The following is a 15,426-nucleotide window of genomic DNA, read 5'->3' as shown; positions in this document are numbered from 1 at the left end:
TTAATTATATGAAGAATCAAATTAGATATTAAAATCCGCATTAATATTTTTTAAAAATAATTTTGTTACATAATCTTCTTTGTATATCAAAATATTATTTAATAACCAACTTATAAAATAACCATAGTAATTTTGTTACATAATTATAATTTTATCATCTCAAACTGAAATAACCATTTTATATAATTATTTAATAATAATAAAATTTAAAATAAATCAAATAATTATCTTTAAAACTCTGAATATGATTTATTATACTAATTTAGAAAATTTTCATGATAGTAGTTGTTAAAAACATCTTGAATAAGCCTCCTATGTATGTTAAAAAAATGATTCAGGTCCTGTAAAAAAAGGTCAAACAGATACGACAATGGACAACTTGAGATTAAAAGTCAACAGGATCTTGCTCAAGATCTAGCTGATCCACCATTGTTCAAATTCCACTATCACTGTGAATGATTCTGAACATGCTCATATAGCCAAGAAATGAAAGAAGATGAGAAAACTAACACTATCTCATATGACAAAACAATTAGCACATCCAAATACATTAGTGAAATAATTTTACACAAAGTTTAATGCAGAAAAGAAAATTTAAACTGCAACTGATCAAAATGCTGTTCAGAGTTCAATCTGAAAACTTTCCATGGATGTTGGACAATGATGTAATGAAATGAATGAAACATGATAAGGTGCAAGCTAGAAAAGTAGGAAACTTTTTTAATCCTTTTTTTTTTCAGAGCTTGCTCCTATTGGTGTAGCACCCTTCTTTTGGTCAGTGAGATAAGAAGGCTTAATGGCCTCAATCATTACTGAGCAATATGGCAAGTACTTGTTAGCATTTCAAGTTCTAGGTTATGTTCAGTTTCTGCGAATGTGTTGGGAAACTTTGCTCCATTGAAAGTTGTTTCAGATTGAAATTGAAAAGGGTATTTCATTGTTTGATCGGACCGATCAAAGAGATACATCAATAGCATTGTGATCTAGAATTCTAGTTTGTTCTTGGTTGAATTGATGCCAAAACACTCATTTTGGAATTGAATCAGAAGAAGAAGTGAGAGGACATAGATGAGTCAATTAGCATTTGCTCTGAACAACTTTTGAACACTTGGAGGAACAATAATGAGAAATGAGATGCCTTTTAGACCTGAAAATGACCTAAGAAATGTTTTGATGAACTGAGTTTTCATGACTGTCTGATTGATTCCTTTCAAAAATTTTATAGATCGATCTTGCTAGGGTCAAGATCTAATCACAAATAAGTTGAAGATTCTAAGATACAACTAAAACAAGGCATTTACAGAGATTTGTATAATCTTAGAATCTTCACTATGTCACCACTAACATTGATCTCCAGAAAGCTAAAAGTTCAATCTAAATCTATATATGTTCACTAAAAGGTTTCGTTTCTAGCCACTTAATAAATTCTTGGTGGTCCATGTCTTTTCTGAAAAAATTGATTCCATCTTAAATCTCAGGTCATTGGATGAGACATGATATGCTGGCTTCTACTCTACACCACACTTCTTATTTGGGGACCTTTGGCAATGAAATGGTCTATTCACCAAAAGATTCTCAAAAATGCTATACTGATTATGAAACTACATATTTGCAATATTACAACTGTTTTCCTTGACACTTTTCTCAAAAAGTATAGTTTTATAGTTAGCAGAGCATGTAACAATAACTGAAAAATTCATCGACGACTTATAGATAGTATGGATTTCTACCTTTGTTTCCTCTTTCTTTCACAATTGTTGCATATTTTTTGGTGTTGTCAATCCTCAAATGTTTGATCCTCTCCATAAGAGAGAAGCCCAACTAATTCAAGTCAATTTGCTACCAGATGAGAGTCCAACCGCATTAATGTCCAATCCAACTCATCATTCTTCAAACATGTTTGCACACTTCTGGTCTTCGTGCTTTCACTCTCTTTCCCATCTCTTTCGGCATTTTCCAACTTTTCTTGCCTGCTGTTTAAAAAGAGTTCATGCATTTCCAGGAATCCTGATCCAAGATCAACTTATTTTAGTAAAGAGAAAGCAGTAAGAGTTCTCCCGAATGCTTCAAGAAACCATGAGTTCTCTCACAAAGAATCTGAGACGCTAATGCTAGTGTTGAATGTTTCAGAGCCACCTTCTCTGTGGCATGAACTCTCAGGGTCAATAAGAAGCTTAATTTTACCCACAAGAAACAGACCTTCTTCACTGACCCAATGGATTGTATCAGTGATCTAAGGCCTCTTCCCCATACTTCATTGGGCAAGGAATTATAATCTCAAGTCTTTTAGGAGTGATCTTATTGTCGGATTGACTCTTGCAAGCATCGGTATCCCACAGGTGATTGATTGCATGATGTATCTTAATGTGCTGCATTGGGTTTTTTTCTTCTAGCTCAATTGCTACAATTCCCTTGAGGCCATTTGATCTTTCGCAGAGCATTGGGTATGCTAATTTAGCTAAACTTGATCCTCAATATGGCCTTTGTAAGTTGCCTTTCCTTTCTCAAATCAAGTGTTGTTAGAGTCATAATTTTTTTTCCAAATGAGTTAACGAAGATTCACTCACTGTGATAGATACAAGTTTCGTGCCACCTTTGGTATATGCCGAGTGGGTTCTTCACGAGATATAGCAATTGGTCCAGTTGCTGTAGTTTCGCTTCTTCTATCGTCTTCTATCCTCAATGACTCAGAAAATAATGGATCCTTTGGCTGATCCAACTGCTTACAGGAATCTGGTGCTCACATCAACCTTTGCTGGAATTTTCCAAGTTTCATTTGGATTCTTTCGGTCTGTGCTTCTTTCATTCTCCTAATATTCACTACTTGGAACAGTTGTTTCTTTGTCTCATCCAATGTATGCAATGCTGTCTAGATTGGGCTTCATAGTGGACTTCCTTTCACATGCCACAATTGTGGGGTTCATGGGAGGAGCAGCAATTGTAATAGGACTTCAGCAACTAAAAGGACTTCTTGGGATCAGTCACTTCACTAACAATACTGATATTGTTTCAGTAATCAGGGTTGATTGGGTTGCACTTCACCACGATGTAAGTAATTGAAACTCACAGATCCTCACTACACTTGTATTGTTTCTTGCAGTTGACCCAAAGTTATTCTTTCTCAACAACAGGGGCACCCTGATAATTTCCTCATCGGATGCTCATTCCTCATATTCATCCTTTCGTGAGATTCATTGTAAGTATCTCAAAAAAATTTTTGCACTAACTTCTTTAATATTTGCAAGCTAAATATCAAAAGTTCCAACATTAGGGTATGAGGAAAAGAAAACTCTTCTGGTTGGCTGCCATCACTCCTTTGTTTTCAGTCACTCTGTCGACACTTCTAGTGTACTTGACAAGAGCAGATAAGCATGGTGTCAAAATTATTCAGCAAGTAAAAGAAGACTTGAATCCTAGTTCTGTCAGGCAAATTAAACTAACCGGATCACATGTAGGCAAATCAGCAAAGATTGGTCTCATTTGTGCAATCATAGCTCTTACTGTATGCCTTCATGAACTTGATCAATCCATGATATCCACATTCTTTTTTTTTTCTTTTTCCAAATGAAAGCACAAATAACTAGTTTGTGACACATCCTCAGGAGGCTATTGCTGTTGGCAGATCATTTGCTGCAGTAAAGGCTATCAACTTGATGGTAACAAGGAAATGGTGGCAATGGGCTTCATGAACATTGCTGGATCTTTGTCTTCTTGTTATGTTGCAACAGGTAAATATTACAGCTAAAAGAGTTTGTATCAGTAATGATCAGAAAACTACAGAAAGAATACCATCATTTTCAGGATCGTTCTCTCGGACTGCAGAAAATGTGAGTGCAGGCTGTGTTACAGCGGTATCAAATATCATAATGGCTCTAACTGTACTTGTATCCTAGGAAGTACTAATGAAGCTCTTGTACTACACACCTATTGCAATATTGGCATCGATAATCCTTTCAGCTCTACCTGGTCTCATCAACTTCAAAGAAGCTTACATAATCTGGAAAGTCGATAATACGGATTTCCTGGCTTTGCTTTGGAGCATTTGCTGGTGTCTTATTTGGATCAGTGTAAATTGGTCTCTTGACTGCAGTGAGTATCTTAATTTTAAGTCAATGTTCTTGAGATGAGAAGTAGTTTTTTCTGAGATCTTTGATGGTGGCAATCATAGGTGATCATCTCCTTTGCAAGGATAATTATAAGAGCACTAAGGCCAAACATTGAAATGCTGGGAAGAATCGAAGCGACCAACATATTTTGCAGTATGAAACAGTATCCCTCTGCCATCACAATACCAAACTTGCTAATAATTAGCATTGATTCACCTTTCCTTTGCTTCATCAATGCCAATTTCATAAGAGAAAGGTAAACTTCTCCTAGCTACAAAAAAAATACTCTCTCTAGAATATCTATCAGCACTCAATTTTCACATTGTTGCTCCAGAATCATCGCATGGGTAACTGAAGGACATGATGTCATAAAGGAGAAAACAGGAATTGAAGTTACTTCAGTGATCATTGACATGTCCAGTTATTAGTCCATCAACTCAAAGCCATAACATCAGTTCTTCATTCTTCGTCATGTCATCATTTGAAACTCCCTCATTGATTTGCAGATGTTCTAAACATCAACACATCAGGCATCTCAGCTATCGAAGAACTCCACAAAAAACTGGCCTCTGCTTGTGTACAGGTAAGCCAAATAATTCTAGAAGTAAAAGTGAATGCAATTTGATTTATTTTTAATCTGGTCTCTATATGGTTTCATTGACAAATGCATTTGGGTTTGGTAGGCTTGTCGACAAGCTAGGAGCACGAATATTCCTCACCGTAAGTGAGGCTGTGGAAGCAATTGCTAGTAGTGCCATGAAACAAGAGAACTCTGATATTGTTTGATAAATATCAATTTTGTAGATGTGGTTGTGGTTTTGTTACTTGGATATCATGGTGTAACTGGAGGGTTGAGGTTTTATTGTTTAGCAACAAGAGAAAAGCCTTTTGCATTTCTAAAATAAGAATAGCTACAGTCAAAATGTATGAGTTGAGGATATGAGAATGTTAGTCTTTCATATACTATGGTAACTCGTAGATTTCAGGGATAATATAACAATGACAATGCTTCGATTTGTTTCATGTTTTGATTTACAAGACAAAGAAACAATTAGCTGTAGACACAAACTCAATCAATCAGTATACTGAACCAACTAAGTATTAACCTTGCAAATTCTCATTCTGCATGAGCAAATATATGAATATAAATAGATTTACTAGCAAGATACTCACAAAATTTAGACTTGATCAAATACCACTATTCACAAGAAATCCAAGGAAAACATGAACAAATCAGCATTCAACAAATACTCTTTTGGTTCTAGTATTTATGCGATCCTTACTACTGCTACTACTACCTACGTACCATAACATAATGACTTCCAAACGCTTAAACTTCACTTGGTTTTATTAAATTATGAAGCCTCCATTACTGCTTCCCAATTACTTTCAGGTGTTGCTTTCACTCCCTTCTTCCTCCACATGCCTGCACAGAATACACAATTGTAATGAGAAGCAAAGATAATTAGAATTCGAAATGTGCAGATGGCCTCTGGTTGCCTAGGACTGTGAGCCAACTTTCTGTAACTAATGCAATAAAAAAGATAGCTTATGGAAGACTTCAGACGCAAATACAAGACTACAAGAGCATGAAGATGAAACAGAGGAACTCACGCTATGCAGAATTGAGTGAAGACCGGGAGTCTTGACCTCTGGTTAAGGCCATACAGAACACGAGTTATCTGAGCATCCTCGATTTCTGTCAGGAGCAATTGAAATGATGACTTTAGTGACATTGGTGAAGCAAGAGGTGCCACCAGCTTCGTGTTATACGCTTCAGTTAGATCCGTGATCAGAGGAGGAAGATCACTAATAGTCCCCCCTTCAGTTAATAATGCTGGTTTGCTCAGGTTCAAATGAAGATCAATTGATCTTTGTGGAGAAAGGCAACAAATTTTCAATTTGCTGCAGTTTGTCTCTGTGTTCAAGAGAGTAGTAGGAGAAGCTGAAGCAACATTTTTGGTAAACTCTCCTGCAGCAAAAACATCTGTAGCTGACGGAAGAGAGTGATTACTGCACCAGCCAAATCGTCTAGCCGATAACTGAAACGTGAGACAGTTTTACCTCTGATGGCATACTAGATTCCAAATAAGACAACGATGACAGGAAGCCCAAAAAATGTACTGCTTGATTTAGCTTTACCTAGAATGTGGTTTCTGGTTTTGACTTGCATGGATGAACTTAATTCACCCGTCATTATGTTCTATGATTATGTAAACATCAAGTTTTTGCTTAATCTTTGAATTCTTAATTGATATGCACATTAAACTGTAATTATGGTAACAATGAACACGACATATACTGGAGCATGACTAATTGTAAATTTTAGAGAAACAAGTGTATGTGTCCCTGAGCCTCCTACTTTGCTTGTAGAAAAGCATGTACTTCATAGACTCTCCCTACTTATTACTAGTTGCACAATGATAAGTTTCATCTCACACAAAAGCATAGCATACAAATCAAACTTCTGACAAGATTATCTACACTTATACAGGGGTGAAACTATAAGTTATTAGAACTTTCTTTTGGTTGCAATATATTTAAAATGTCATTGGTGGGCCAGAAATTAGAACTCCATTTTCCTTTTAAAAACATTATACATATAGTACAATAAAGAATTTGAATTTATCTATTGATTAATGTGAATCTCATGCAAGGATAATATCAAATGGTTCAGTTTCTCTCACACAGTAATACATTGTGAATGAGCAAGGGGAAGAAAACATGATTTATGAAAAGTCCAAAACAGTTAACATTGTCTTGCAGAATCATCTACTAATGTCCATGCCTACCTCAGAGTTTTGCTTCACATCAGGGGCATTATGCAGCTTCTCTTTCCAATGAGCAAACTGCAGAATTGGAAATCATTAAAACAGAATGTGGGTTCTATACAAACTTGAAGATGAAAATCTATATACTTATACAATATCAAAAAATTATACATACTTATAGTATGTTTGGTTCATAAAAGAAGCTATTCAATTCCCAATGAATTTTGGTAGAATAGGTTTCCCTGAATTTGGTTGCAGAGCCAAGAATACTCTCTGATATAATTATTATTCTCTAAATCCCTCTTGGTTATTCCTTGTGAATTGCATTCCGTGAACCAAACTTACTGCTGGACTCGCCCTCAAACTGAAGATGTTAGTGGAAGAAATCATGGAACTTGAATTAGATGAAGGGAGCTGAGAAGTTCAAGTGGCATAGTGTTGATATGCAACAGGAAATCTTCTTGTGCCAAAATAGATGTTGGACTATGTTCTTCTTTATCTATGTCAAAAAATTTAGGCTTAGAAGATAGAATCCTTAGTTCCCTTCCTCTATACAGATCTATCTGAGGGCTTGGAATATGGGTTTGTGCACATTGAACCAAACTTAATGCTAGACTCTCCATCAAACTGAAGATGTTAGAGGCAGAAATCATGGAACTTGAATGAGACGAAGGGAGCAGAGGAGTTCAAGTGGCATAATGTTGATATGCAATTGCAAATCTTCTTATGCTACAAATGGATGTTGGATCTATGTTCTTCTTCATCTATGTCAAAAGTCGTGCAAATTGGTATATATATGCTTGAAGAAGGAATGAAACGATATAAGAAAAATCAACATTTTCAATGAGAAGATAGTAATGCCAAAGATGCCATGAAAAATAACAAATAAACTAGAATGGATCTAGTGCTATGTGAAATTGTGAAGCTATAGAAATAAAAGTAATAATAAGGCAAGTAAGGATGATTAATAAACTAGTAAGAAATCGTCAGAAAACTGAATAATTGATTGACCACGCATTTGGAACCATTGCGGCAGATGCCATTCTCATCCAGGGCGCCGCACACATCTCTTTCAATATCACTCCGTCCGATTCCATGTCCGGCGTCGCTCACAAGCACCCCGTCCATGACCACCATGCCCTCCCCCACCTCCACCTTCACAGGCGTCACGTACTTCGTGACCCTCCTCGGCGGGAGGTTGTCGATCGGAGACAGAGGCGAGATGAAAGAGCGTCCCCCGACCTCCGACGCAGGCGGAGGGGAATCCAAGGAGGGCCGGAGCTTGAGATGGCCGCGAAGGCGCCGCGTGGTGGACGAAGAAAGATCGAACGAATCGGGGGGATAAAGGTGCTTCCCCGAGCGAGTGTAGCGGAGGAGGGAGGCATCGATGTCGACGGAGTCGCCGCTGGAGGGAGAGTGAGGGGTGGCGGCGACGCAGGCGTCGAAGGCGGGGGCGAGGAAAGCGCTGGGAGGGGGAGAAGAGAGCCGCCCCCTTCGGATCGAGGAAGGAGAGTCCATCCAGGACTCCGGCGGGCTGCTCCGCTCCATCAGATCGTCGCCGGCGAGCCGAGCTTCTCCATTAGGTTTTAATGACCTCGTCCACGAAAAAGGAATAAAAAAAACTTAACGGCGAAGGCAGCGGGGCGCGCTCTTCGATTTCAAATTTAATTTAAAAAATTAATAAATGATGTAAATGGCAATTTTAAAATTTTATTATATCATCGAGATGTTATTTTTCCATGTAGGCTGGTGCCCTTTTACATAATTTATGAGAGACTTTTCTAAGCTTAAAGGTAATATTTATTTTTATAAAATTTATATATATTCATATAATATTACACACATAGTGCATGTCTACAATCATTAATGTCATCATTATATTACACTATTATATAAATCTGGTCTACCTTATCTAATTTATGGATGACATTTTGACTAAGATTAAATATAATATTTATTTTTATAAAATTTATATGTATTTATGTATTATATTATGCACGTAATGCGTGTGCGTTCACTAGTTATAATAATATTATAAGTATTTTTAAATGATTTTAATAATATTTAAATAATTTTAATATTCTTTCATGTATATTTTTAATAAATTGAATTAAAAAAATTACTTTAACCGAATATTATTATTATTATTATTATTTCTCAGTTATTTTATTAATTAGATTTGGACAGTTTTTCACCCACTCTAGTTTATGTTTTAGGAAGATCGTAAATGAATCAAATGTTGATTAATTAATATGATCTTCGATTTGATAATAATTTATTTATATTTATTCAATATAGATGTAAGATCAATTAAATCAATAAATTTGAATAATTTATTAAATTAAATAAATAAATTTAAATATATATATATATGTTCAACTCGTTAATATTCATGAACAATATTCACAAAAGATGTTTTGAACAATATTCTAGAATAATGTTTATAAATTATGTTAATCAATAGAATTCTTACCAACATGTTAAATAAAAAAAAAGAAATTTTAAAATGAATAAATAATTTTATATCATTAAGTTCAATAACCAACATAACAAGTTTAAAATGTAGAAATTTCAAACAATAAATTAAGCTTGAATTGAGAGCTTGATAACATCTAAATGAATCAAGCTCAAATTAAACTTGAAACAAATTCAAGCTCATAAAAAAATCAAACTTGAATAGTCATTTTAACGGCTTGATTCATTTTAAGTTAGGCTCGATTTAACTCAGTTACCTTATTAAATAATCTTGAATATCATAAAATTTAGCTCGGCTAGTTTATAACACTATAAAAACTTTTGCATTTAATTATTTCTATTAAAAGATATGATCATCCACTCAAATGGTTGGATGAGGCAATTTAACCATAACAAAAGATTCTATACAATCCCCTGTTTTGAATGAATCTATCCTTTAGAAGAAGGAAAAAACAAAGTGCACCTACAAGTAAATATTTGCAAACTCAAGCAAACACACATCCAAGGTCATGTCAATCGTAGAGAACTTTCCAATTGAAGAAATTTGATTGCCGTGGTATCGTAGACCGTCGAGTAGGAACCTAAGATCGCGCTGCTGAACTAGAACTCATCTGCATTAGACCATCTTGTAGTTTCTCAAGGGAGGCCATGACCTCAGACATGGCAGGGCACTTCTTCATACCCTCTCCGATGCATTGTTAAGCAAGGAGGCTGAGCTCAAGCGCCCCTTCTTCGGATACTCCCCACCGAGCTTCGGGTTGACGATCCGGTGTAGCCTGTGCTTATTGCTCAATTAAGGCCTCTCCCAGTCCACAAGTTTATGCTCTGCTCCCACCCTTGATTTGTAGTAAGCTCGTCGCCCCATTAGAATCTCCAACAGCACAACCCCGAAGCTATAGACATCGGCCTTCACCAAAATCCTGCCTGCGGTGATGCACTCTGGAGCTGCATATCCATAGGTCCCCATGATGCGAGTTGATATGTGAGTGTCATTGTCGGTTGGTCCATCTTTAGCCAAGCCGAAGTCACAAAGTTTGGCGTTGAACTCCTACAATCGATAGAAATAGAACTGATACAGTGAATAAGATAGGGTCCTCGAAATTGGGGTCGAGGTTAAGAAGGCCGGCTGATGTGGCTGTCAAAGTCAAGGAGGAGTCAACACTCAGGGTTAGCACGGTCGCATGGCTCGGTTGAGTAGTCCTACCGATCAGACCTTTTATTCGATCAGACCCCAAGTCCCCCCGGCTTGATGGAATCTCGAGCCATATTAGTTCAATTCAGAACCAAGTCCTCTTGGTCTGATTGGATATACTAGACGTACGACTCGATTGGACTTTGAGTCCTCAAGCAGGCTGAGTCCTCAAGGTGGTCAACATTCCTCAACCGACTCGACCGAAAATGAGGTCCGACCAAACGTTAGAGGGGATTCGGCTGACCTACCATCAAAGCGTATTAATGGCTCATCAGCCTAACGACCTAATATTTTTTTTGACGTTTTGTGTAACCATTGTCAAAGAATCAAGAGAGTATTCCCTGTGCAATCCATACGGTGGAAGCTTCTGTTGGATCAATTACGCACGTGAGAAGGGGGGGTGAACCACGTGGTTTTCAAAAATTCTTTTTTTAATTTTTTTTTTAAAAACATAGTGTGAATGCAGCGGAAAAGAAAAACATGAAAAGCTGACACGAGAGGAACACAAATAATTTACTTGGTTCGAAGCCTTCGGCGACTCCTACTCCAAGACCTAGGTCCCGCGGACCTATCGATGGATAATTCACTATAAACCTCTTCCAGTACCTCCAAAAGAGGGAATCAAAGTATAAGCAAAATTAGAACAAGTGCAACACCCTGCACTTGTCCTTTTTGCAGTATTTAATTACACAAAAAAAGTTTACCGACACTTTGGGGATCGAAGTTGGAGGGCTCATGTCGATGTTAGTTGTTGGCCGCTATCAGAAGTCCTCCGATCAGTCGTCGGGTGCAACAACTTTGCAGTAGAGTTATAGTAGGAGCCTGGAGAAATCAGAACTTCAAAAGAACGCGTAGTAGCTCATATGGTAGTTGTTGTAGGTTGTTTGGTCGAGTCTGCTTTATATAGGCTGTGGAAGGCACCTTCCATGACTATGGAAGGCGCCTCCAATAAGGTAAGTTTGATCCCGAACAACCTGACACTTATCCGCTGCGACGCCAAAATTTTTCCTGTGGAAGGCGCCTTCCATAGCCATGGAAGGCGTCTTCCATGAACAGTACGAAGACACCTTTGCTGCTTAAAGGCGTCTTCGGACACTGTTCATCCGAAGGTAATTTTTTCTCTGTAAAATAATGTTAGTCCAGAAATACCCTGCAAAATAAGTATTAGGACAATTTAATAATAATACAAAGTAGTAATTAGTTCCTGTCCTCTCAGGACCATAAACTAGTCAAGGTTTCAGCTTAGAGATCCCAAATGGACTTAAATTAGATCGACACCTACTGTCCCTCCAACTAGGATGTATTCTCACTTGGTCACTCTTCTCCAGTGACTTACTTTAACTTACCAGTTTTCCAGACATCCGGTTTGCCCGTCGACCTGTCTGGACTTCGTGCCAGCTATCCGATCGGCCCGTCGACATAGCTGAACTTCGTACTAGCTATCCGGTCAGCCCGTTGACCTAGATGGATTTCTTGTACACTCAATCAAGTGGTTAGATCATGACAAAACCTAACTTAACTTACTTATTATTCATCAAAATATGGGTTAGACCGTTAGTGCGAACTGTACCAATAATCTCTCCCTTTTTGATATGATGACAACTTGGGTTAAGTTAGGAAAAAACATACAAGTATGAATAAATTTGGTTTACGTTATTTGGATTTTGATTTGTTTTAACTTAACCCTTTAACTCGCCCCCTTTTGCATTCATCAAAAAAATATGAATAGACAAAAAAAAGTTTGTTAGGAAAAGTAAGAAAATATTTTTTTTGATAATACATCTCTGGACTACTTCGAGGGAGGAAAAAAAATATATAACCATAAAAATTTGTAAAAAAATATTTTACAAAATGTATTTAAAGTTAGTTTAGAACTCACTCAGTCTTTCAAAATGATAAAAAAAACAACGTATTAAAAAGTTTCAAAGTAAAAATAAGTTTTGAAAAGAACCTGTTCAAAACTATTTTCAAAGGATTTTGTAAAGTAGATTTTAAAAACATTTTAAAGATATTTTTCAAAATGAATTTTAAAACACTGCATGTTAGTATTTTCACAATAATAATAAAGGTGAAACTACTTTTAAAATTTATAAACTTTATAAAGTTTAAAGTTTTTTTTTTAAAAAAAGTTGAAAATGTTAAGTTCTCCGAAAGAAACTTTAAAAGTTTAAAATTAAGATTTGCCAAAAAAAATATTCAAAATACTAAGTGCTGCAATATTTAAAATTGTTTGAAAGTAGTTTAAAAAAATTGAAACAGTTTTCAAAATAATTTTTCAAGACATTTAAAAATAGATTTTTGAATAAAAGAAATATTTTTAGAATTTATTGACTTATTAGTCCCCCTGAACCTGATATTTATTTTTAAAATAATCGAATCAACTATATATTATCCTTAACTGTCTAACCATTAGTTACTACGCTATCAGAAGATAGCAGCGTTCACTTGGTTAGTCAGGTTAAGTTATTTTATTCAATTAGTGTTTGACTAACCTGAATTTCTTAACCTGATTAATATAAGTTTGGTATTTAACGCCCAGACTTATTTTGATGCATTGATATAAACATCTTAAGTCCAGGTAATCTGCATATGCATCTCACTCCTTTCTAAGTTTGACAATCACAAACAAGGTAACCCTAATGTGTTGGTGAGATGCTCAAGTCCTAGATCTACAGGAATATATTTTCTATGAGTTTGATCTAGACTAAGGCTAAAACTGATTTTGAAAAATCTAAAAATAAGGGAAATTTTAAGAAAAATTGAATAAACAATTTTGCCCTAGAATTTTGAAATGTTGAAAATAAGATTGAAAATTTTGGTCCTAATCTATCAAACACATTTCTAATTTTAGCAATCAAACTGAAAAATAACTAACTAAAAATAGTAAGTCAAGTCATATACAATGCATAATAATGTGACATGATCAGGTCTGATGGTCATGCATAACATCGTCAGCTGCTGGTGGTAGGGGTCGCTCAGGAGTGCACAGGGCCTGAAGAATCTGCTCGAATCTGGTGGCCATGTCATCTCGGAGGAAGGTAAATCCAGTGGTTATCTCCTCCCAGAGTGTGTTGAATCCATCCGAGACATACTATCGAAGCTGTGCAGAGGACTCCTCAAGTTGAGCGAGTCGATCCTCGATGGATAGAGAAGTCGAGGGTTGGGTCAAGGTTGAAGGATGGTTCGAAGTCGGAGCATACTCAAACATCTCTTCAGCCATAAACTCTGGCCACTCCTCTCCCTTAGCTGGAATAAAAGGTGGATACCACTTGTTGGATCGATTACGCACGTGAGAGGCGGGTGAATCACATGGTTTTCAAAAAATTTCTTTTTTAAGTTTTTTTTTAAAACTAAGTGTGAATGCAGCGGCAAAGAAAAACATGAAAAGCAAACACGAGAGGAACACAAGCGGTTTACTTGGTTCAGAGCCTTCGACGACTCCTACTCCAAGACCAAGATCCTGCGGACCCATCGATGGGTAATTCACTATGAACCTCTTCCGGTACCTCCGGAAGAGGGAATCGAAGTACAAGGAAAATTAGAACAAGTGCAACGCTCTGCACTTGTCCTTTTTGTAGTATTTAATTACACAAAAAAATTTGCCGATACTTTAGGGATCGAAGTTGGAGCACTCGTGTCAATGTTAGTTGTCAGCCGCGATCGAAAGTCCTCGGATCAATCGTCGGGTGCAACAGCTTTCAATAGAGTCGTAGCAGGAGTCCGGAGTAATCATAACCTCAAAAGAATACGTAGCAGCTCGTATGGTAGCTGTTGTAGGTTGCTTGGTCGAGCCTACCTTTTATAGGCTGTGGAAGGCGCCTTCCATAGCCATGGAAGGCGCCTCTAATGAGGCAAGTTTGATCTCGAAAAGCCCGGCACTTATCTGCTATGACATCAAAATTTATCTCGTGGAAGGCGCCTTTTATGAACAGTACGAAGGTGCTTTCACTGCTTGAAGGCGCCTTCGGATACTGTTCATCCGAAGGCAATTTTCTTCCCTTCAAAATAATATTAGTAGAGAAATACCCTGCAAAACAAGTATTAGGACAATTTAATAATAATGCAAAGTAGTAATTAGTTCCTGTCCTCCCAGGACCAGGAACTAGTCAAGGTCTCAGTTTAGGGATCCCAAATGGATCTAAATTAGGCTGACGCCTACTATCCCTCCAACTGGGACGTGTCCTCACTTGGTCACTCTCCTCCAGTGACTTATCTTAACTTACCAATTTGCCAGACATCCGGTCAGCCCGTCGACCTATCTGAACTTCGTGCCAACTATCTGGTCGGCTCGTTGACCTAGCTGAACTTCTTACCAGCTATCCGGTTGGCCTATCGACCTAGATGGATTTCCTGTACACTCAAACAAGTGGTTAGATCATGACAGAACCTAACTTAACTTACTTGTCATTCATCAAAACCCGGGTTAGACCGTTAGTGCGAACCGTACCAACAACTTCTACCTTGTAAAGCACAAAAATGGTGGGTCTATTTTGGAAAAGTTGTCAGAATGTTAGAATGGTTGGTTCTTTTTTAGAAATACATCAATGTTCATCCACATAGGAAAACCCGAGTGGCCTAAGAGCTAATCGGACATACAGGGCTTAACTCTCCACTTCTCATGGGCAAAGTTCCCAGCATAAACCCGAGTGGCCTTAGAACCGGCTGGACTTACGGGGCTCAGCTCTCCACTTCTCAAGGGCAAAGCTCCCAACATAAACTCGAGCGGCCCTAGAGGTGGCTGGATCTATAGAACTTAGCTTCCTACTTCTCATGAGCAAGGCTCCCAGTATAAATCTAGAGGCCCTAGAGTAGGCCGAACTTATGGGGCTTAGCTCCCTACTTCTTATAGGCAAGACTCCTAGCATAAACTCGGATGACTCTA

General features: G+C 37.3%; 1 protein-coding gene and 1 pseudogene across 2 annotated transcripts; one reads left to right on the top strand and one right to left on the bottom strand.

Annotated features, from left to right (window-relative positions):
* Window positions 1–320: 320 nt before the first annotated feature.
* On the top strand, window positions 321–5,129 carry LOC122027921 (annotated as a pseudogene).
* Window positions 5,130–5,249: 120 nt separating this feature from the next.
* On the bottom strand, window positions 5,250–8,494 carry LOC122027922. Of its 2 annotated transcripts, none has more exons than XM_042586937.1 (4): window positions 7,892–8,494; window positions 6,899–6,955; window positions 5,721–6,148; window positions 5,250–5,532 (listed from the first exon to the last, which is right to left on the bottom strand). In XM_042586937.1, the coding sequence occupies exons 1-4, from the start codon at window positions 8,423–8,425 to the stop codon at window positions 5,496–5,498; spliced, it is 1,056 nt and encodes a 351-aa protein (XP_042442871.1). In that variant the 5' UTR covers window positions 8,426–8,494; the 3' UTR covers window positions 5,250–5,495. The 2 variants fall into 2 exon arrangements, with proteins under 2 accessions (XP_042442871.1, XP_042442870.1); XM_042586936.1 differs by having other exon boundaries at window positions 7,889–8,493.
* Between the last annotated feature and the right edge of the window lie 6,932 nt (window positions 8,495–15,426).

The sequence above is a fragment of the Zingiber officinale genome, chromosome 10A (assembly GCF_018446385.1).
Source record: "Zingiber officinale cultivar Zhangliang chromosome 10A, Zo_v1.1, whole genome shotgun sequence".
Taxonomy (NCBI): Eukaryota; Viridiplantae; Streptophyta; class Magnoliopsida; order Zingiberales; family Zingiberaceae; genus Zingiber; species Zingiber officinale.
This window is presented reverse-complemented; position numbering and strand designations above follow the sequence as displayed.